Below are 22,193 nucleotides of genomic sequence, written 5' to 3' on the forward strand. Positions count from 1 at the left end.
TGCACCAATGAAAACAGGGTCTCTCACCTCACTGGCATGCCCAGGTAGTACCTCCAACACTTCAAAAGTGAGCAGCCATCTTCTTGTTATTATCGTTCTTCCCCACCTGCTGTATTTTTCTGCTTTGAATCTGGCTGCAATTTCGGTCAATGACAGCCTAATTTGACAGCTATTTGAGCAGCTATTTTTCCTGCAGGTGAAGATGATACAGATGTTTTTTCTCATGAATACACATTGAAAATGATGAATTGAAGCCTGTGCAGTATACAAAAGCATCCGATGAAGAGGGGCCGAAACTTGTTCAGCTGTTTATACTGGACCAAGCTGACTTCTAAGATTAAATGGATCTGGGGCTTTTTGAGTTGCAAATTACTGTTTCAAATACCAAGATGTATTTGGGTTGTTCCTCCCCTCCTCAATCCACTGCCCCTGTTGATTGGAAAGTCAATATAAGGAAAAAAAATGTACTTTTACTAGCAAAATTTTAATAAGATATCCCCAATGTCTACCCTAAACAGGGTCACCATAAGGGCACTTAAAAACAACAACCCATCAACCACAAGTTAAAGTATATAGTCTGTGTCTCTTCCTTTGGGTTTGCAAACAGTATTTTAAGCAAAGCAGAGATATAAAGCTGCAGCATTATTAGCTCCTAAACTAGCTTCAAAAATATTGTTCTTACAATTATTCAGTCAAGGGTTTGGTTGTGTTTTTCTCATGGTTACTGCACTGACACTCTGCATTGTCTTTGTGGGAATAAGCAGTATATAAATTTTGTTAAATAAATAAAATAGTAATAAAAAGCAATTAAACAATCTAAAATAGTTATTTAAAGTACCAATAAAAGCAAAAAATTAAAACAGGTTACATAAAAGCTTTAAAGTAAAAACTAAAATCAGTAATTTAAAAACAGTTATAAATAATAATAATAATATCACATGCTAAAACCGCATACTAAAATTAAGCTACTGTAAACAGCTTTAGGACTTTCTCTTTTAGTACAAAGTGATATATAAGTTTAATAAGTCAAATACAAAATAAAAAGAATGGTCTGGAGAATGTAGGATAGACACACATTTTTCTCCTCTTACAAGATTAGAACCTGGGAAGATTCAGGGCAGAAAAAGAGGACTTCTTCATGCAGCGCTTAACTGAACTACAGAATTTGCTTCCATGTGATCTGGTGATGGGCACCAACTGAGACAACTTTAAAAGAGGATTAAAATCATGGCGGGTAGGCTGGGATAGCTCAGTTGGTAGAGCAGGAGACTCTTAATCTCAAGGTTGTGAGTTTGAGCCCCACATTGGGCAAAAGATTCCTTGCATTGCGGGGGGGGGGGGCTGGACTAGATGACCCTTGTGGTTCCTTCCAACTCTACAAATCTAGGATTCTACAAGTGGCTACTAGTCATAATGGCTACACCACCGCCAGGAAAGTACAACATACAGCTGAGAATTACTTGCTGCTGGGCAAAGCAAGCAGGAAAGGACTATTGTACTCACGTCTTGCTTATAGGCAAGACATCTGGCTGCCCACTGCAGAAGAATGGATCTTGGACTAAAAGGTCCTTTGGTCTGGTTCAGCAGGATGCATAATTTTTTAACTATGGCTAGAAGATTGGGGACAGTTACATCTACACTAAGGAAAACCTAAATTTCATCATTGTGTTTTGCACAGCTATATACTTTACTGTCAATAAAAATGAAAATGTTTCTGAAATGATTTTTAATGCAATCGTGCAAAAGTTTGAAATTTGGGTTTAAAACGATTATTTTAAAGCTTGCCGTAACATTTCTGTTCTGTGATTATTACATTGGATCTCTTCACCACAACACTAACTCCAGACAGGAAACATTTTGGCTCCTTGTCATTTGGATGCTTGTCTGAGGATGTTTATGGAACTTCTGGAAACCACTTCAGTCCTGGACAGACTATGGTAATGATGCACTGAAATATTGTTTTCAAAGCTGATATAACTCTTCAAAAAGTCATTAGCAGTTTGCACTTACAATGCGTCTTGTATATTGTAGATTAGATTCACAAAAACAGTACATTATGGTCTCTTTTTGAGGCCTCTCGGGGGAGATGGTTTGAAATTGTCATTTTTATTGTGAATTCATTGCTGCTAGGAAACTGCTGACAGAGAACTCTGCTATACAGTGGTACCTCAGGTTAAGTACTTAATTCGTTCCGGAGGTCCGTTCTTAACCTGAAACTGTTCTTAACCTGAAGCACCACTTTAGCTAATGGGGCCTCCCGCTGCCGCCATGCCGCCGGAACACGATTTCTGTTCTCATCCTGAAGCAAAGTTCTTAACCTGAAGCACTATTTCTGGGTTTGCAGAGTCTGTAACCTGAAGCGTATGTAACCTGAAGTGTATGTAACCCGAGGTACCACTGTAGTTATCATTTGTATTCACGAAACATGAAGATGATTGGAGCCATTTTACCATCATATTCCCACCAACAGTTTGGGCCCCATCTGTACGGTACATGTAAAAACAGTATTACTTTGTGGCTTCCCCAAAGCATGCTGGGAAGTGTAGTTTGTTAAAGAGAGTTGTTAGGAGGCCCTTGTTCCCCTCACAGAGCTGCAATTCCCACAGCTCCCTGGGAAGTGGAACTAAACCCCACCCTACAGATGACATCACGTCCATCAGGATGATGTCAGCTGATTTGACAGGTGGGCATGTTTTCAAAAAGTGGCCTTAAGGGTCAAATTGTAACCCCAATCCGACCCAGACCGGTCTGTAGGTTAAACCCTTTTAAGCATGTTCAGGTTGACTTTTTTGGGGGGGAGGGGAGGGGATAATCAGGGGACATGGAATGGAAAGGCTGGAAACCTGAACAGAAGCACTCCACATGAAATTATGTTGTAGCCAAACCTGCTTTGTTGATCCCATGTGCAGTTGTTGTGCAAGAAAGGTCTGTTGGCTGCCTTCAGTCTTTTTGATTTTTCATAGCCTGCCCTAATACTTTGTTATTTGTTCATAAAATGTCTGTACCACTTAAATAAAATTGTGTAAGATGGAACAGGGCAGCATACAAAACAGAAAAGGGGGGAAAGGAAGAGCTTGGTTTAACACGTATGCTTTTAAGAGGCATTTAAAGGTCATTACCATCTCTGCCTCACAGATTACCTGGGGAAGGGAATTCCAGATGGTGAATGCTATTGCCTGGAAGGTCCACTTCTCCCTTGTCACCAAAAGATAATCCACACTGGATGTGACCAGCAGGATCTATATGGAATATCTTCAAGATTAACTTGGTATTTACTTATGGTAGGGTCCCAACAAAACTCAAACATGGCTCAGTAGCTACTAGCACCTGATCTCAATCACCTCTCTGCTTTATACACAATGTCTCAGCCAGACAGAAGCAATGGTCTCTTCAGCCACCCCCTCCACATCACTGTGCGAAGATCAACAAAGTACCAGTAAAGAGGCCTCGACCTCCGCCTTTGTTCACCTGGTAGAAAGTCACTGAGTGAAGCTACCATCTCTTATAGAATCAAAACATGATGCAAGTCAATATTACAGGCTTTTGAACCCTGGATCCGTAGCAAATATGGCCCTGAGTTGTGAAAACAGCAGAAATCATCTGGCATGCATTAGCCTTTAACTTTGTTTTGTCTGTTTAAAAATGGCCAGGAAAATACAGTGCAAAATGAAATGGACTGAGGTCTTTTACATCTAGCTTGTTTGTTGGCAAGCTGGAGCATGCGCAAAGCAGGGCGATCAAGATGACCCAGGTCTGGAAACCATGCCTTATGCAAGAGCTGGGTATGTTTAGACAGGGAAAGAGGAGACTGAGAGGAGTTATGGAAGCCATCTTCAAAAGGCTGTCACATGGAGCAAGCCTGTTTTCTCTTGCTCCAGAGGTGATGGACCTGAACCAATGTCTTCAAGTTACAAGAAAGGAGATTCCTACTAGGCATTAGAAGAACTTTCTGATTGTTAAGAGCTGTTCAATAGTGGAACAGATTCCCTTGGAAAGCAATGGAGGCTTTTAAGCAGTGGTTGGATGGTCATCTGTCATGGATGCTTTAGTTGAGATTCCTGCGTTGCAGGGGGTCGGACTAGCAGGGTCCTTTCCAACCTTTCAATTCTATGGTTCTGTGTAGCAACAGCTTACTGCCTGAAAGCAGAGTGTGTCTTACTGAATCCAAGTGCTGCGAAACTTCAACAACACTATTTGAACTCAGTAGTATCACTGGCATGCACGAAACTGCTGAAAAATGCTGGAAGGCGCAACAGTCTTAGGAACTAGTGACCATCCAAAGATCTGCATAGTCACCTCTGCGAGGCAGGCCAGTCACACTGTCTTGAGTGTGATGATACAGGTAGAAGGTGATTAAGACATGGAAGAAACAATTCTCTATTGGTAAATCAAAATCTAACCCTTATGGTACTAGCTAATTGTATACATAGCACCTCAAAACTGTCCTGGATTTTATGGTGTTAAAGACAACTCTGTCTTCAGTGCACATAATCTCTCTCAGTATTGTTGCAATGTGGGTTTTTCAAATAAATTGTGTTTGAAAGCTGGACTATTCACCTACTCCCAGCTGCCCTTTGCTGTTTTCAATGGACAACACAGTTTCAAATCATCTGCAAAAAATCAACTGTAGTCTTAGAGTTTTTGGTACAAAAATGAAATATTCCTGCCAGGTCTTTTTCTGGCTGATACACAAGTCTTGACAAGCAGCCAGATTAACATTACCAGACTACCTCTCTTTAACCCCCAACCTAATTACTATACTTCTAGAGGGAAAAGAATATTTTACTGAAATATCTTATAAAATTCATCCTCTTCCTTTAATCAGAAGAGGGAAGAAATAAGACTGTGGATGAGATAATGAACCTTATTAAGGTGAACATTAAATATCATGGACTTTTAATTTGCTTTCGATAAGCCGAATAAACAAACTTTTGCTTTCATGGCATATCCAGGTGCTACTTAGAAGTTTCTTTTTGTAAGTATCAGAAATGTAATGGCTGCCAAACAATCTAAAAAACCTCAAGGGGTAGGGAATAGATTTTGCAAGTTGCCAGAAAAGTAAGGAGAATAACATTTTCCTGTTAGCTTTTTTAAAACTTTCATCCAGTTATGGGGTTCTAGAAACTTACCCCAGAGCACTTTTCATTGTGCAATTTACACATACCTAGACCTACAGGGTAGTCTTTACAGGACATTGTCACAAACTGTCACCCATACAACATTGCCTAAATTTCAGCCAGTTACCACCTACCAGCTTCTGGAAACAAAACAAAACAAAAAAACACCTCTAGCATAAAATGACCCAGAAATGCAATGAATTTTGCCATTTGGGTGTGTTTATTAACCCAGCCAATGTTTACAGAATGGGATAGTAAAGCAGCCCCTAGTTTTCAATAAACAAGTGGCCAGGGAAAGGTCAAGAGTGTATCAGTAGGTTGGCACAAACCATATAATGTTGTTTGGGGGGCTGCTGTCTAACCAAGGACTGTTTTCTTGTGAGTTTCTTAATGAAATTAGAAATACATCCCCCAAAAAGTTTGTTAGCTTTCAGTAGAAACAGATTTTTATTGACAGTTTACAATACTTTCATAATATTTTTACTTTAAAAAATAGTTTTGGTTGTTTGTAATTAAAAATAAAAACCATAGCTTATTAAAGATTCAGAAATTGTGCTGTTTACTCAGTATGCAACTGGCTTAGGGGAACAATAACTACACAGACAGATTTTACCTTCTCTGAACAAGTGTTTCCTGGCTCTGAGTGTTCAGTTACTGTCAAGCACACTTAATTTGATGTCACAGAAACAAATATTACATGGGGTATACATTCTAAGTTGCGGGCCTCCTTGGCCTGTCCCCGTGTGGGGAGCTGGGGCAGCTCCGCTCTCGCTCGCCTGCCTGCGGGGTCCCGGCCAAGGGGCCGGCACTGGGGCGCGGCGACGCCAACCACGCCAACCCATCACCTGACGGTCGAGGGGAATGAGGGAGGGTGGCGCTGTGGTCTAAACCACTGAGCCTCTTAGGCTTGCCAATCAGAAGGTCAGCAGTTTGAATCCCCGTGACAAGGTGAGCTCCCATTGCTTGGTCCCAGCTCCCGCCAACCTAGCAGTTCGAAAGCATGCCAAAAAAAGTGCAAGTAGATAAATAGGTACCACTCTGGTGGGAAGGTAAATGGCGTTTCCGTGCGCTGCTCTGATTTCAGTGTTCCATTGCACCAGAAGCAGCTTAGTGATGCTGGTCACATGACCCAGAAAAACTGTCTGCAGACAAATGCCGGTGCCCTTGGCCTGTAAAGCAAGATGAGCCGTGCAACCCCAGAGTCGTCTGCAACTGGACTTGTCAGGAGTCCTTTACCGTTACCTTTTTATACATTCTAACACCCCCCCCAAATACACTGAAAATCTCTTTGGGGTATAAAATACACCCCCAAAATTACTACTGTGATTCCCACCAACCCACCCCCACCCCCAAGATTGAATGAAGGCTAAGGGAATGGTCTGATTTTGAACTAGGCTCTGCCCTTGGATCGGCCAAAAGTTATTGAGCTCCACCCCATGGATGCACCAAACATGGACCCACAAATGCAGCAGGGCTGGCTTGCTAAATTTTTAGGTAAATGAAGTAATGCATAACTAAGGGGATGGGGCTGTATGACCATTAAGTTCAGAGTTGTCACCTCAATGTATGCAAACACTATGCAAAGGATTTCTGCAGATATTCTAACATATATAGGTTGGAAAACCATTTTTTCTATAGAAATGAAAGTGTTTAAAAGGGGGAGGTAGACTGACATTTAGATACCTTGCTGCAGAAATCAGCCGTCTTAAACTGTAAATAATCCTCAAGATCTCATTTATAGCATTGCTTTGACACCTTCCTTGTCATCATCAGTTGTCTCTCACTTTCAAAACTATCAGGTCAAACATACAACAAGCAAAGCATAGTCACAGCAAAAAAATATAGCCCTTTCAGTTATGTGAGAGGCTCCTGACCTAATTAAAGTTAAATCATTTAGGCCTTTTTAATCAACTTAATGAACCATAGTTCTAGAGTGGAAAAAATAAGTATAGTGTACTGCAAACTGGTTTATTGAGGGTTCTTCCACAGTTCCGGTTGTCGTGTGATCTCTAGGCATGAGTTTGAGAGGTTTTTCTTTCGTCCCACTGCTTTGTCTGGGATAACCTGCTGTTTACCGCTGAATTGAAACAAACATGTCAGGTTTTCTGCAGATTCATGTTTGTTCTGATTCAGTGATACATAGCAGGTTTTCCCAGAGAAGGTAGCAGGACAAAAAACCCAAAAAACTTCAGGCCCGTGCCTAGAAACCACAGGACACACAGGAATATTGCAGTCTAAGTTATATTAGCTTCCATATTCAGAGGCAGAATGTCACAGAAAGGGAAGGTTATTGCCCTCATACCTTGGTTTCATCTAGCTAGGCACTGTGGGAAGTAGGATCCTGGATGTTTAATATGAATCAGAAGGGTTCTTAATATGAGTAGCAACACACACACACACGAAAATGTAACTACCATGTTTTGGGTAGGCTTAACTAGGAGTTTTGGGGGCAGGGATTTGGTTGTTAGGATTTTAATGCAAACCTAACAAGCACTTTCTAGGGACGCAGGTGGCGCTGTGGGTTAAACCACCGAGCCTAGGACTTGCCGATCAGAAGGTCAGCGGTTCGAATCCCCGCGACAGGGTGAGCTCCCGTTGCTCAGTCCCTGCTCCTGCCAACCTAGCAGTTCGAAAGCACATCAAAGTGCAAGTAGATAAATAGGTACCGCTCCAGCGGGAAGGTAAACGGTGTTTCTGTGCGCTGCTCTGGTTCGCCAGAAGCAGCTTGGTCATGCTGGCCACATGACCCGGAAGCTGTCTGCGGACAAACGCCGGCCCCCTCGGCCAATAAAGCAAGATGAGTGCCGCAACCCCAGAGTCGGTGACGACTGGACCTAATGGTCAGGGGTCCCTTTACTTTTAACAAGCACTTTCCAAAACAGTGTGCAAACCAAAACTTAGCTGTCCTTCAAAATGTTCACTTCTCTGAATTTTGTGAATCACATAGAATTCACGCAATGTTCATGTTAGACTGTACATCTGTAGACCTATTCATTAGCTATGTAATGCGTATATATAATTCTTGATTTCTTGAAAGATGAAGTTTGTGTGCTTTCATTATAAACCATTCACTCAAGTGCCTAGACAAGTCTGTTATGAAATACTGGCAATTATTAAAAGTACTTTTGGCTCAAAGTAGTAAAAGTCTGGGGAGATGGAGAGAAACAATAAAGTACCCAGTCTAAGCTTTAAGTAATTACTGTCAATATTAAACCAAAAATATTTCTTCTAATCTAAGCAGCCAAAGGGGAAACACTTCCAGAAAGCATTAGGAAAAATATAGGTAGAAAACCTGCTTAAAAGTTTTAAAATCACAACTCACCTCTGTATCCTGCAGGGTCGATACAAAACTCTGTATCCTGCATATAGATTTTCTTCTGGTGGCAGCAATTTGAATAGATGATAGATGATGATAGATTGATAGATGCTATAGTTTGTGTATATATCTATAGTTTATATAACATATAGATATAGATACATATATACACACACCCCAGCTATAATCAGTTTAGAAAGTGCAGGCAGGGTTTTGAGGACTATCTTTGAATGGCAAAAGAGATCATGACAGTAATTTATGGATCGTAAAAGAAAACTCCACCCATTTGGGTTAGCTGTGTGTGTGTGTGTGTGTATTTAGTTCATAATTTGAAAGAAAGATCACTGCTCACCTTGAATAAACCTCAAACCTTATTTGAAAAATAATACATTCTAATTGCAGTTGGTATATTCAAATATGCCACTGGAGGCAACCATTTTTACAGTGACATAATTCTGTGTCATTAACAATCTGGAAACTATCTTCAGACGGACTACATGAATAGGTTTCTAGCGTGACTTAATATGCCTCATTGCCTTAGCAGGCTAGCATTTCTTTAATTTGTTGTGTTGTTGAATTCTAATATTTAATTTCATCATTCTGTCTGACATTCAAAGTCAAAACATTTGAAATCTGACAAATCTGTTACATTCTGCCAAACACAGTTATTCTGCAAATATTATATTCAGGTATTACTGCTAACAAGAGATGCTCCATGTGGAATAAAAATATCTTCAAGATATTTGTCATACTTGAGAGAGAACAGGCCTCCAGTTTTGGATAAAGGTCCATATTATAGATTCATAAATGTTTTCATTTAATCCCATAAAGTTTTTATATATGTATGAATAGAATTTTATATAAATGTGGGATGTAATCCTCTGGAGCAGTCAAGTACATCATTTCCTGTTTGCCTAGAGTGAACATGCATGGGGAATGTTGGTCCAGCCAGTTGGACTTCCTGTTACACCTGGCTGGAGCATCCTTCCTTTTGCATGTGACTAGTAGGTGGGTGGCGCTGTGGGTAAAATTTCAGCACCTAGGACTTGCCAATCGTATGGTCGGTGGTTCGAATCCCCGCGGCGGGGTGAGCTCCCGTCGTTCGGTCCCAGCTCCTGCCCACCTAGCAGTTCAAAAGCACCCTTAAGTGCAAGTAGATAAATAGGTACCGCTTTATAGCGGGAAGGTAAACGGCGTTTCTGTGTGCTGCGCTGGTGCAGGCTTGCCAGAGCAGCTTCGTCACACTGGCCACGTGACCCAGAAGTGTCTCCGGACAGCGCTGGCCCCTGGCCTCTTAAGCGAGATGGGCGCGCAACCCCTGAGTCGGTCATGACTGGCCCGTACGGGCAGGGGTACCTTTACCTTTACCTTTACTAGTAGGTGGGTGTGACTGTTCCAGACCTAGTAAAAGGCCAAGTCACATAGCTGCCACCCCCTCCTCTTTTTTCCCCCTGCCTGCTTCCTGATTCAACTGGACTGCACTGCTGACTGTCAGCCAGCAGTCCCTAGGTTATCTCACATATGGGGTAAACCTGTTTGTACATACAGTATTTGTAACTTTAAGCCTAAAGCCTGCCTTCAGGAATCACGCTGTGCTCTGCTGTTCGTAAAACTTCTTTTTGCTACTCATGAATAAGACTATTGTGTCTTTATTGTCTTAGGAGGGATCAAAGGGGTCTTACCAGAAATAATAGAACATATCTCAATCTGAGCAAGCCAGACTGAATTGCTTATTATCTTAAGAGATTCACACAAGTCTGCAACCAGCTTCCTGCTGTGTAAATGGGGGGATGCACTCTGCTGTATAACGAAACTTACTAGTGCAAGTTAGGAAGCATAATATTAATCAATATATCCTCTCCCGTTACCCACAACATTCCCACAATCGAAAAAAGATTCTTGATGCATAATAGCTTTGAAAAGGATTCAGGAAGGTTGGTACAAAAATACAACATCCAAGCTGCTGGTAGAAACTTAATTGTTTGCTCATATAACAATATTATACAAACTTCATTAGTTTGCAAATTGTTTCCAGGCCCACTTCAAAGTGCTGGCTATCACCATTGTATTCCTAAATAGGATGGGATGTAGATAGCTAAATGCCAGCCTCATCTTACTGTATATGCATTTACCTATATAAATGCTTTAGTCCTCAGGGGAAGACTTGCCCTCTTTTCAACTGCTATCTGAGATGAGGTTGGTTGTGCAAAGAACAGGTCCTTCTTAGTGGTGGTATCACCCAAGCTTTGGACTTTTCTGCTCCAGAAGACTTGCCAGATTCCCCTTCTTTCTGCTTTCAGCCAGCATATACCGGTAAATACAATACAATACTATATAAATACAAGTTCTATTAGGGCTTTCTACAATATATTAATATCTCTTTGCTAGTTTATTGCTTCTGCTACAGTTTGAACGATCTTTTTATGCTGTATTGAAATTGTTTCTATAATATTTGTTAACAGCCTTGATGTTCTGTCAACAAAAAATGAGGGAACCCTTTTTTAAAAAAAGAAATATTTTAACCCACTCTTCATTGTGGAGCAAACCTAGTAGTTTCTCAATTAAAACAAAAAAATCTCAACACACACACACATGTATATTTAAGCAAAACAAAAATACCGCAAAAATTGCAAGTGGTGAAATCTTTCAAAGATAAACATATTTGGTACTGTATTATGCAATCTGAAAACTATGATAAGGAGCAAACAGTAGCTTTCCCACTCAACATCTCTAACCACATATCCAGACAAGCACCCAAACACAAGAAAAAATGGCAGAAAATCTTACCACTTGGTAAAGTCCCTATTGTTTCCCACACTTTCAAATATGTCACAAGGGAAAATGAATGCATATTTGCATGAGTATAGGAAACCAAGTCATCATGTGGTAGAAAAATGAAGCACATGGTAAGCAGGACATCAGATTTCAGCTCGTTTCAATCACTTTTACATTAAAGAAGTCTGCTAAGCAAAACCAGCTCCCATTTTGAAATGAGCCCAGACAAAATGCCCTCCAGGCGGGCACTCTCCTTCTCTGGGGACCTTACCTGCTGATGGCAGTGCTGCAGTTTGTGCCATGCTGCCACCCACCATTTAATTTTTTTGTAATGCTCTCAGTGCAGCATTGCTCTGGGGTAGAGAGTCTCCACCCATTTTGGTGACTGTGGCAGATCCAGGTTCAAAGACTCAGTTCTGTAGATATCATCATTAGAAACATGTTTACTGGCTGGTGCTGATTTTTTTTTAACCTTATTTGTTTTATATATCACCTTCTTCCCAGTGTAGAACCCAAGGTGATTCACAACATACCTTGAAAACAGATACAGCTTTTTAAAAGTACCAGTTAGTTATAAATATTAAAAACAATGAAACAAGTGACCATATTAAAAAACAATACTGACTTAAAACAACTTAAAACCTTTAAGAATGCAATAAGAGAAGAAAATATCCACCATTAAGAAACCCTGCCACAAAAGCCAGGTGGTGGGCAAAGGCCTCTAGAATTTTGGTGACTGAGCGCTGCTTTTTTATTTGCAAAAATATCCAAGTTCACAAGTAAATAATAGTTCTGAGCCCATCACACATACACACACACAGCAATTATTACCTATCTGACCTTGTGGGTATATATATTAGAAATCTGAATACAATGAAATCTGTCTTTCCAACTTTACAGTATTAGAACAATATTTCATCTTCTCCCCCTTCTTACCACATACCTTTCACTGTGCTTGGCAGCACAGCCATTTACGAACAGCCCTGCATCTGCAAATACTATTAGTTTAGAAATTTTTTCCTGCACTATGTTGTTATAAAACTCATTTTTGGCCCCATTTCTTGGTATTTTTTTCATGTTACAGGACATTTTCCCCCATTTTCTTTCCCCTGCATAATGACAGTTTTAAATTCAGCTATTTTGGCCATATATATAAGTAGTTTTCCTGAGGCCAAATAAAATGTCAGCCTAAAGCAGGTCTTGAACTACAACCATGAGCTTCTGTAGTTAATTATACTGTTAAGTGGAGCTGCTGAGGCAGATGGTGATGTGCTAACTGAAAGCCCTGTTGTTTCATTGAACTAAGCTGCTAACCTCACCCACAGCTCTGGTGATCAGGAAGTGGCCACTTGGCTTGTGATTGTTGTTTAGTCATTTAGTTGTGTCCGACTCTTCGTGACCCCCTGGACCAAAGCACACCAGGCACTTCTGTCTTCCACTGCTTCCCACAGTTTGGTCAAACTCATGCTGGTAGCTTCAATAACACTATCCAACCATCTCATCCTCTGTCGTCCCCTTCTCCTTCTGCCCTCCATCTTTCCCAACATCAGGCTCTTTTCCAGGGAGTCTTCTCTTCTCATGAGGTGGCCAAAGTATTGGAGCCTCAGCTTCACGATCTGTCCTTCCAGTGAGCACTCAGGGCTGATTTCCTTAAGAATGGATAGGTTTGATCTTCTTGCAGTCCATGGGACTCTCAAAAGTCTCCTCCAGCACCATAATTCAAAAGCATCAATTCTTCGGTGATCAGCCTTCTTTATGGTCCAGCTTTCACTTCCATACATCACTACTGGCTTGTGATAAAAAGCATCAAAACTAAACCTGTCCAAACAGGACTGGGGAGACCCAGGTATAAAACCCAGCTTGGCCATGTAGCTCACTGGGTAACCTTGGCCAGTCTGTCTTTCAACCTCTTTGTCACAGGGCTGTGGCAAGGATAAAAATGGCAAATGGAATCATGTACGCCAACTTGATTAAGCTCCTTGAAGGAAAGGTGGGGTATTAACATAAGTAACATAAAAAATCCATTATAGCTGCTGCCTTCTGCCTGTTTCCATTTTCTTAATCTACTCCTGCTGACTTCTAGTGTGCTCATCTTCCTCCACCACCTCTTCAGCCCTTTCAATCAAGTCCTAGTCAGAGAATCGTAGAATTGTAGAGTTAGTCCAAGCCCCTGCAACACAGCAATCATAGCTAAAGAATCCCTGAGATGGCCGTCCAACCTCTATTGAAAAACTTCCAATGAAGAAGAGTCTACCACCTTCCGAAGTAGAATCATAGAATCATAGAGTTGGAAGAGACCACAAGGGCCATCGAGTCCAACCCCCTGCCAAGCAGGAAACACCATCAGAGCACTCCTGACATATGGTTGTCAAGCCTCTGCTTAAAGACCTCCAAAGAAGGAGACTCCACCACACTCCTTGGCAGCAAATTCCACTGTCGAACAGCTCTTACTGTCAGGAAGTTCTTCCTAATGTTTAGGTGGAATCTTCTTTCTTGTAGTTTGGATCCATTGCTTTGTAGTCTACTTGACTGTTGAACCAGTGTTACCATCAGTCTTTGGGCCTAGCTGTCCCTTTGCCTTGCCCTGTTATGTGATTGAACTGATAGTCAGGCTCATAAATGGCAGTCACTTGGCATTCCCCAATGGTGTTGCTGTAGATCCTTTTGGTTGGACGGGTCCTACAATACACAAACCGTGGCCATAATGAAGGCATGTGTGATCAGAATTCTCTTTAGGCACTCATAGGCAAAGTACCCATTACCTCACATAAGTGGAGGGGGGTGAGGGCATTTGTAGGAGAGAATCAGTACCTAGTGGCGAGGTGAAGTTCTAGGCCTGATAAAATAAAGCATTCTCAAAAAATTCAAATGTGCAATTGCTGATCTTCTAACAAAAATATCTAATGACCATATCCATGTTTCGCTGTCTTTTCATAAACAAAAATGTTCATTACTTTAGACTTCCCTTGTTGAGATTCCCCTCTCTCCATTCTCAAGGAAAAGTACTCTCCCCCCGCAACACACACATTTCTTCCACATATGTGCAAATTAGTTCTTTTAAAAAATGGTTTCTATTTGGAAAAAGGAAGTGATGTTTGATATATGATAATCCGAAGTATTTCAAGATTATATTACTAAATAAATTAATCACCTATGGTGTAAAATAAAAGAAATGTAATAGTATACAAAAGGTCACCCTCTTAACTAGTGGCCATCTGAAGAACACATAAGCCACTGAAGTGGTTGCTATTCACTCGGTAGGCTATATAAAGACAGTTTTGACTGTGACCAACACTATTTTCAAAGTAGTCGCTTTCAAATAATATTTGAACTTGATTCTCTTCCATGCAAACATTAACGCACCAGAGAATGTGTATCTCATCCTATGCATTAATACTAATTTTCTCTCTCTTTTCTCAAGGTTTCTTTCTTTCTGTCTCAAAGTCTATGCGAAAAGCAGAAGATGATATGCTGCTCAGTACATTCACGCTTGGAAAAGTAATACAGAATGGAGGCAAAGCTGAAAAGGCACGGCCCGCATCTTCTCTTGAGCATTATAAAATGGAGGACAACAGTTTTCTGGATGAAGAGGAAGATGGAGCCCCCAAGTTCTCTGTGAGTTTCATCTCTTGAGCTAATATGGTTTTTTAATACATTATTATAAATTATATGAAACAATATAATCATTCACCTTACAAACTCTTAAGAATTCCTGAATAGTTAAAAACTGATAAATATAATCAATCCTTAATCAGTTACAACTATTAGTTTAATCCAATTTTATTAACTAGATTGCTTTGAATAGATTTTTTTAAAAAATCAAAATAATTCACTGGAAGTATTCTGGGCTTTTCTCTGCTTGTAACCCAGTAGTGTATTTAACTTTGCCAATTTAATCATTTTCCATCAATTTCTCAATTCTGTATTGCTGAGGCTTCTTCCTTTATTCAGTTCTAAGCAATGAGAACTTTAGCATCACCAACAAAGAATAAGTTATCTGACTTCAATTACTATTACAGAACCTAGTAAAATTACAATACAATCTGCTTAAATCTTTGAGTTGTAACCTCAATTTTCCTTAATATTAACTTGCAAAATTTCTGTACCACTGGGCAGTCCCAACATATCTGCTTTATGCTATTTAAAACTCCAGCATGCAGCTTTCTTCTCAACCTCATTCTCTTTATTCATTTATTTTTTAAAAAATATAAACTGCTCACCCACCTGATAAAAATGGCATCCTCCAAAGAGACTTTCTTTAAGGAGCTGCAATCCACTTCATGTTCTGGAAATGGCTCATCAGATCGACTGAGATCACTACACTTTGCATTCTGGCCATTAATGTGTTTTTTTCCTTTAACATCTAAATTACCTTTTTATTAAATACAGAATATAAATCCTAAACACCATGCCATAAGTCATGGCCAACCCATGAACCTAGATATTAAGCAACTTCCTTATTTTGCACTGGAGGGACCTATGACTTTTCCATCTGATGCTGAAGTTCAGAACATTCAATCTGTACAACAAAGGAGAGAGACTGAAGATGATGAGAACTCAGCTAAATTACCTATTGGAAGAAGAGATTTTGACAGTAAGTATAACTTTCAGGTTATTTCAAGCAAGTAAAACAGCTGGATTATTGCAGCATTTTAAGGTATCAACTGCTGAGACAAACACTTGGACTGGAGTCGTTTCCTTTAAAAAAAAATTAAATAAATTGATTTTAAGATTATTAGCTTAGTGAAGGTATGTAAGATGAAGATGTTCTTAAACCCAATTAAATTAAATGTTATGTGTGTTAACTATTTATCTACACAAAAATATCAATATTTATTGGATGTTTTATGCAGTGCTCAGATGCATGCTGGGAAGAGTCTACCGACCTTGTTGGCAAGTCTAACAACTGCTGAAGTACGTCATTTGGAAGAGACAAAACCATGTTCTTGACAATTCAGTAAAGAAGTAATTGTGGTTTAAGTATTGTTTTGTGTTTGTATTGATCTTATATATTTGTACATCAAAATACCACATGATTACAGTATACAAATGTAAAAGATTACAGTGCATTATTAAAACTGAGAATTCCGCAAAGCTTGTTGATCCATTTGTCCAAATACTGCATACATATCAATATTTATAATCACAAGGAAGATGTTACTGTAGCGTATGCATTTTTTCTATCAAACCTCAAAACGAGTCAACAATTGTTTGCATAAGAATCACAGCAAGAGCATTTATAATCTAAAGAAATGAGTTAGCTTTGCTTGACCAACAATCAGTTTATTTTTGGCTATAATCTTGTTGCATTTTCCAGCCCTTTTTATTTTGCTGTCCAAACTATTCTGGCATTTCACTGCAGTTTTCGGTCTCTTACTGTGTATGTGTTGAAGTGATTCGTTTTCATTACTGCATATGACATTTTCACTAGTCCTGTCCACCTGCTTCCTCTTTGAGCTCTTGTTTCTTGGCTGGCAACTTAGTTTTCCTATTTCTTTACTTTTACTTCCATTCTGATGAACATTTCCAGAACTAGTTCCAAGTGCAGCACTTTCAAGTTGTGAATGTAGGCATTCTGCTGGTTAAGAGAACACAACATTTTTATAAGAAAAAAAAGCAAGATAATATTATTTGAGTAATTTTTTTCCTGATGTGCTAGTCACTTAAATCCACATCATTATTTTTACACAGATTACTTTCTTATAAAAATAATTAGTCCAACACAAATTAGCAGAGTTAGTGCACTACAAGCCAAACATGATATAGAATTGTAGCAATGATTTAGAAAAAAAATTCAGCAATTGCTATAGGAAATGGACACACAGAGGGCAGAAAGTTCATCTTTAAAAAGTAAAACATATACAGCAAAATGCAACTATTTGTTGATGTAAAAGAATTAAATCAACAGTTTAAACACCTTTGTCTTCATCTATTTACCATGGCAATACACAGGTTATAAAAAGTATGTAAAGTTTAAATAACTTTTCAAGAATATTTAGAGTATCACTTTTGACAGAGGTCAATTCACACAAGGTACTTTTACACATCAGAAATCCGTGTACTGAGTTATGCACCTGGGTGGACAAAGATAAAAGGTGCATCTGGTGGCCGCAGATGTAGTAGCAGCAATTTATAAGATCACATTGCACTTATTCTAGCTGTTGCAGCAACAGGATTTGCTGCAAACTGTATCCATGACTGCATTATACGGCCCTTGTGATATTCCAGTTACTTGCTTGTAGAAGCAAGCATAGAAGAAATACAGCCCTAAGGCAACAAAAAAACAACACTCAAAAGCAATGCTGTTTTCAACACCAGTGCTTTGAAGGCCTGAATGTTCATGGCCAACATTTATATAAAGGGGTTTTGTATTAAATAATTGCAGGAGAAAGCAAACAGTGGTGTCTCCTGTGGATCTGCACTGAGATCAGTACTATTCAACTAATTCATAAATGATTGTATTAGGAATGATCAGTGAAGTGGCCAAGTTTGTGAAAGACACCAAATTATCAAGAACAGTGAAACTCCAAGTGAACTGGTGAAAATGGGTAAATGGGTAATAAAATGGCAAATGATCCTTGAATTATGTGTTCACTTTTACACATAAAGTTATGCACCTTGGGGCAAAACATCCTATCTTCACATATACACTTCACATATGCATATATACTGTTGGGGTCTGAACTGATAATGTTGAACCAGGAAAGAGATTGTGGGGTCATTGTGGAAAACTTGATGAGAACTCAGGTTGCGTGGTGCAAAACAAAAAGGCAAATTCCATACCATATTGGACCTGTCCAATAGTCTATTCCCTCATCAACTCTGTAAAGTAGGTGAGATTGAGAATGAGGTATACAGGAAGCGCATGATTAAAAGAACAAAACGTACATAATAAAACAAGTCTAACAATAAGTTCCATACTGGCTAAATAGAATCTGGATACTAGTTATCTGCAACCAGAACCAAGGGCGTAGCTAGCTGCTCTGGCACCCGGAGCAGTGGGGGCAGGGCGAGCCGCCGACGGGGATGGGGCAATCCATGCACGGGGGTGCCGCGGTGATGACCCGCCCAGGGGGGCGGCGCAGTGAGCTGCCCACAGAATCCACTTGGCAGACGCAAGCTCTACACTGCCATTTCGGGCAGCGCAGGGCCCCAAGCCACCGCATCACTCCCAGGAGAGACGCGTGGCTCGGGTGCACTGCGGGCCATTTTGTCACCCCCCTCAAGGATGATACCCAGGGCGGACCGCACCCCCCCTTCCTACGCCCCTGACCAGAACTAGCTGCTGGATATCAGAACCTGGAGACAGAAAGCAGCAGCAGGCATGACAGCCTTCATACCCTGTTCATGGACTTCCCAGGCGCCCCGAGAGGCCAATGTTGGAAATAGATGAGCTAGATGAGTCTTTGGTGTGATTCAATAGAACTCTGATTTTCTTATACAAAACAATTTTAGATATGATTATAATGGTTAATTTGAATTTGGCAACATACAAATCCACCTGGCTTATCAGAAAGATGCAACTATATAGTCACTGAAAAGCGGAAAGGGAAAGCAAAGAGGTCTTGAGAAGTTTTATTGCTGATTCGTTTACCTGCAGTTGATTCATTTTTAGAGTCTGGAACAGCCTTTTCTTTCAGTGCTGGATGTTCACATGTTGGGGCCTGGATTGCCTGGAAATGCTGACCCTTTGACGCAGTCATTTGGTCATCTTTGTAGGTGCAAGAAAACTGAGACCTAATTAAAGGTTGCTTCAACTAAATTGAAAGAAGTGAAATTATGAAATGCAGGTGGTTGCTATGAATGTGATTTCTAATATGGAAATCTGATGTGAAAATACTTCCAGAAATTTAGATAACTATATTTTACATTATATACCGTATTGCCCCAAATATAAGCCACATCCCCCCCCCCCAAAAAAAATTCTGACCATGAAAAGTGCGGCTAATATTCATGACCTTACAAAAATTGGATTGGAGTGGGCTTGTCCCCAGATGTTGCCTGGTTTCAACTGGGCCAGCTCCCAAGATGGCGGCGCGGTGAGGGGGTCCCTGAGAGGGAGCCAGAAGGCGGTGAGGAGGAGGAAGGAAGAGAGGAGCGCAGATGAGCGAGTGATAAGGTCTGCTAGGAGGAGGATCAGGAGATGCAGTTGGTGTGCTGGGACTGGCGCTAGCCTGAGGTGCTGCCTGGCTTTAGCCCGCCGAGGGGCACATGAGTCCCGCCAGCCGCTGCCTCTCTCCACCCATCCCATTGGGGGCCCATGGTGGTGTTGACCCTCTGGAAGGGCTGCTGCCCACTGCTGCTGCCACCGGAGTGAAAGAGCTGCCTCCTTGGCCCTCCTCAGCCCCCACTCCTCCTCAGGTATTGTCATTTCTTTCCCCCCCTTTAATTTTAAAGGTGCAGCTTATATTCGGGTGCAGCTTATATTCAGGCCAATATGATTATACCGGTAATCTGAAGTCTTATCTTGTTCCGCCGATTTCAGTGTAGCGTAACTGCATTGTATGATACTATATTTGGTGATGTTTAATATATGTACTGTAGTTCCAACCTATCACATTGCATTATCACAATACCAGAGGTTGTGAGATTAGAATGAAACACAGAGTACCATTACAATTGGTGCTTTACTGATATAAAGGCCCACAGGATTAGATCTAAGCTGTTAAGCTTTGCTTAAAACAGTTTAAATCCAAATTAACTTTAAAAAAACCTTGATACATATTTTTCTTCAAAGGACTCTGTATGCTTATTCCACTGCAGGAGGCAAACTAATCATTTACAGCAATAGCTTCTGGAGACTGAAGAATGTCCAGATCCACCCCTGCTGTTAAGGTACTTGCTACAGACAAATAAGCAGAAGTGATCAGTTCACAGAGGACAGACCAAAATGCTCTGTTTTACAGCTTTTTCCATCTTTAGAAAACTTTCAGTATGCTAAAGCCAGGTTGGGGGGGGGGAGCACCTCAGCCAAACACATCTTCCTAATCTCCACCCCATGCACTAACTTCAGTTCTTTATCCCTTGTATTAAGTGAGAGTTCCCCAGTCTGGGTTCATTATCATGCTTAGGAAAGGAAGTGTAGGAGCTGGTGCATGAGGGTAGACAGTGTTTACCCCAGTGCTTGTTCATGGCAGTTTTGTTGTTTTTTAAGGGATGGTGGGGAGAAAGAAGAGTGAAATAAAAGCATCATTTCACCTGAAATTGCAAATCAGGCCTCAGACACCAGACAATATAGATATGTAATCAATTAGATTAATAATAGTTCTCCTCAAGGCAAGGATTTTGCAGTTATCATACCTTAATTTTTTTTTCACCAACTGCTGTCCGAATTCTCTGTCTCAAAACTTTTGGAGAAGATCCACTAGATTGTGCTGGAGATCTAAATTAATATAACAGTGACTGTAAGCAATAGTGACAAGCCCAATATATGAGAACATATTACGGTGAATTTTCATTACATGCATATATAGATTTGGCGTCTGTTTTTTAAAATTCCAAAATAAATGACTTTTTAGCATACGAACAAAAAAGCAAACCCAGTCCCAAAACAAAACCTACTGCAGCTGCTCTGACTGGAGAGATGCAACATGTATTTTGATCTGCAGAGACCTTTGGCTGTGTGGGTGTTTAATTCATTTTAAAGAAGGGAGCCAATTCATATGTACACAAAAAATGCTTGTGTAAATAGGTTCCCATCATGAAACAAATGCTTTTTTAGTTCAGAAATCTGCAGACATACAAAGGAGCTCTGTACCTATTGATGACAGCTTGAATGGAAAAGCTAATGTCAGGGGCTCAGGAGCAGAGGCACAGGAGAGGGAGGAAATGGAGAGCGAGGGGGAGGAATCCGAGGGGAGCGTAGGCGATGACAGTGGTCCGAGGGATTCCCTGAGTCTCTCCAGCGAATCGGAAGATTCACAGAAGGGGGCGCCCATGGCCAGGGCAAGGGGGGTGCCTAGGGGGACACCCCAGGAAGAAGGGGCCAGAGGGGACTCAGAGAGCAGCAGTTGGAAATCAGGACCAGCTTCTCCACCAGAGCGCAGTGGGGGGGAGGAGTCCCAGGTATCGGGATCAGGCTGCTCACCACCAGCGAGAGGAGATGAGTCAGGATTGACCACGCCTCCATCGGAGAGCGAGGAAACGGTCGAGAGGAAGGTTGGAGGCTGGGCGCGCGCGCCAAGTTCAAATGTACAGGCGAGCGGCACAGCAGGTAGCCCGGATAGGGAACCAGGTCCTAAAGCCCGCCGGAAGGAGGGACAAGAGTCAGGGGGGTCAGCGTCAGAAGAGTCCAGAAAGGAGGAGACCCCGGGGGGCAGAAGGACCCAGAGGAGGAAAGAACAACGGAAGAGGTGGAGTAAGGCTAGAGTCTTAAACTGGTGTACAGGGGGCGGAGACTCAGACGGAGCTTCGCCGGTCTAGGTTCTAGACGTAGAGCTGCACGCTGCGGCTTGTAAATGGAAACTGAACTTCAATAAAGACTTTTGTACTTTACCACCGGCTGGCGTTGGTCCTCTGTGAGCTGGGACCTAGAGGCAGCTCTGACAGCTAATATTGGGGCGGGGGGGGGGGAGACAACTTATTTATTAATGTTGTACATACTTTTAGTTTTTTACCCTTTTTCTATTGTTTTTATTTTATCACTGTAGCTGTAATGACCATTTTGGGTAAAGTCATAAGTTTACTAAACATTCTGCTGAAACTGAATTTTTCATTAAGGAAATATGGGTAGCAATAAGGCTTCTCAGTTGCCATATTTTATCTAACTCCAAGCAACATAAAACTGGCTCAGTTAGAAAGTATCTTTAACAGTACTTAAGTCTTGGTATGCTTCTTCTCAAGTGTTTCACTCCATTTTTTACTTTGCAATTGTTTGCCCCTTGTTGATGACATTATTTTTGTTATACAGAATTCTATGACTAATATTTTATTGATAAAATATTGTCATCCTTTTCCACCCAAGAATAATTCCAGCCGAGGACAGT

At 40.9% G+C, this 22,193-nt stretch overlaps 2 protein-coding genes across 6 annotated transcripts in view; one reads left to right on the plus strand and one right to left on the minus strand.

Annotated features, from left to right (window-relative positions):
• On the plus strand, positions 1-16,302 carry PMCH (pro-melanin concentrating hormone). Of its 2 annotated transcripts, XM_081928469.1 has the most exons (4): positions 1-44; positions 14,630-14,823; positions 15,598-15,802; positions 16,062-16,302. In XM_081928469.1, the coding sequence occupies exons 1-4, from the start codon at positions 8-10 to the stop codon at positions 16,109-16,111; spliced, it is 486 nt and encodes a 161-aa protein (XP_081784595.1). In that variant the 5' UTR covers positions 1-7; the 3' UTR covers positions 16,112-16,302. The 2 variants fall into 2 exon arrangements, with proteins under 2 accessions (XP_081784595.1, XP_081784594.1); XM_081928468.1 differs by lacking the exon at positions 1-44 and having other exon boundaries at positions 14,314-14,823.
• PARPBP (PARP1 binding protein) overlaps positions 16,190-22,193 on the minus strand; it is a 27,578-nt gene continuing 21,574 nt past the window's right edge. For 3 of the 4 annotated variants that reach the window (XM_081928292.1, XM_081928289.1, XM_081928290.1), the window contains 3 exons: positions 20,509-20,590; positions 18,803-18,965; positions 16,190-16,786 (listed from right to left, as the gene is read on the minus strand). In XM_081928292.1, coding sequence (XP_081784418.1) covers positions 16,446-16,786; positions 18,803-18,965; positions 20,509-20,590 — 586 coding nt within the window. In that variant the 3' untranslated portion in view covers positions 16,190-16,445. The remainder of the gene's footprint in view (positions 16,787-18,802; positions 18,966-20,508; positions 20,591-22,193) is intronic. The other variant, XM_081928291.1, reaches the window with a different exon arrangement.

The sequence above is a fragment of the Podarcis melisellensis genome, assembly GCF_964234715.1.
Source record: "Podarcis melisellensis genome assembly, chromosome: 10".
NCBI lineage: Eukaryota > Metazoa > Chordata > Lepidosauria > Squamata > Lacertidae > Podarcis > Podarcis melisellensis.

Bases quoted from the DNA above. Each gene is read 5' to 3' on its own strand.
- PMCH (XM_081928468.1), top strand. From the start codon at position 14,554: ATGCAAACATTAACGCACCAGAGAATGTGTATCTCATCCTATGCATTA. The intron at 14,824-15,597 runs GTGAGTTTCATC...TATTAAATACAG, and splicing joins ATGGAGCCCCCAAGTTCTCT to AATATAAATCCTAAACACCA. The intron at 15,803-16,061 runs GTAAGTATAACT...TGTTTTATGCAG, and splicing joins TGGAAGAAGAGATTTTGACA to TGCTCAGATGCATGCTGGGA.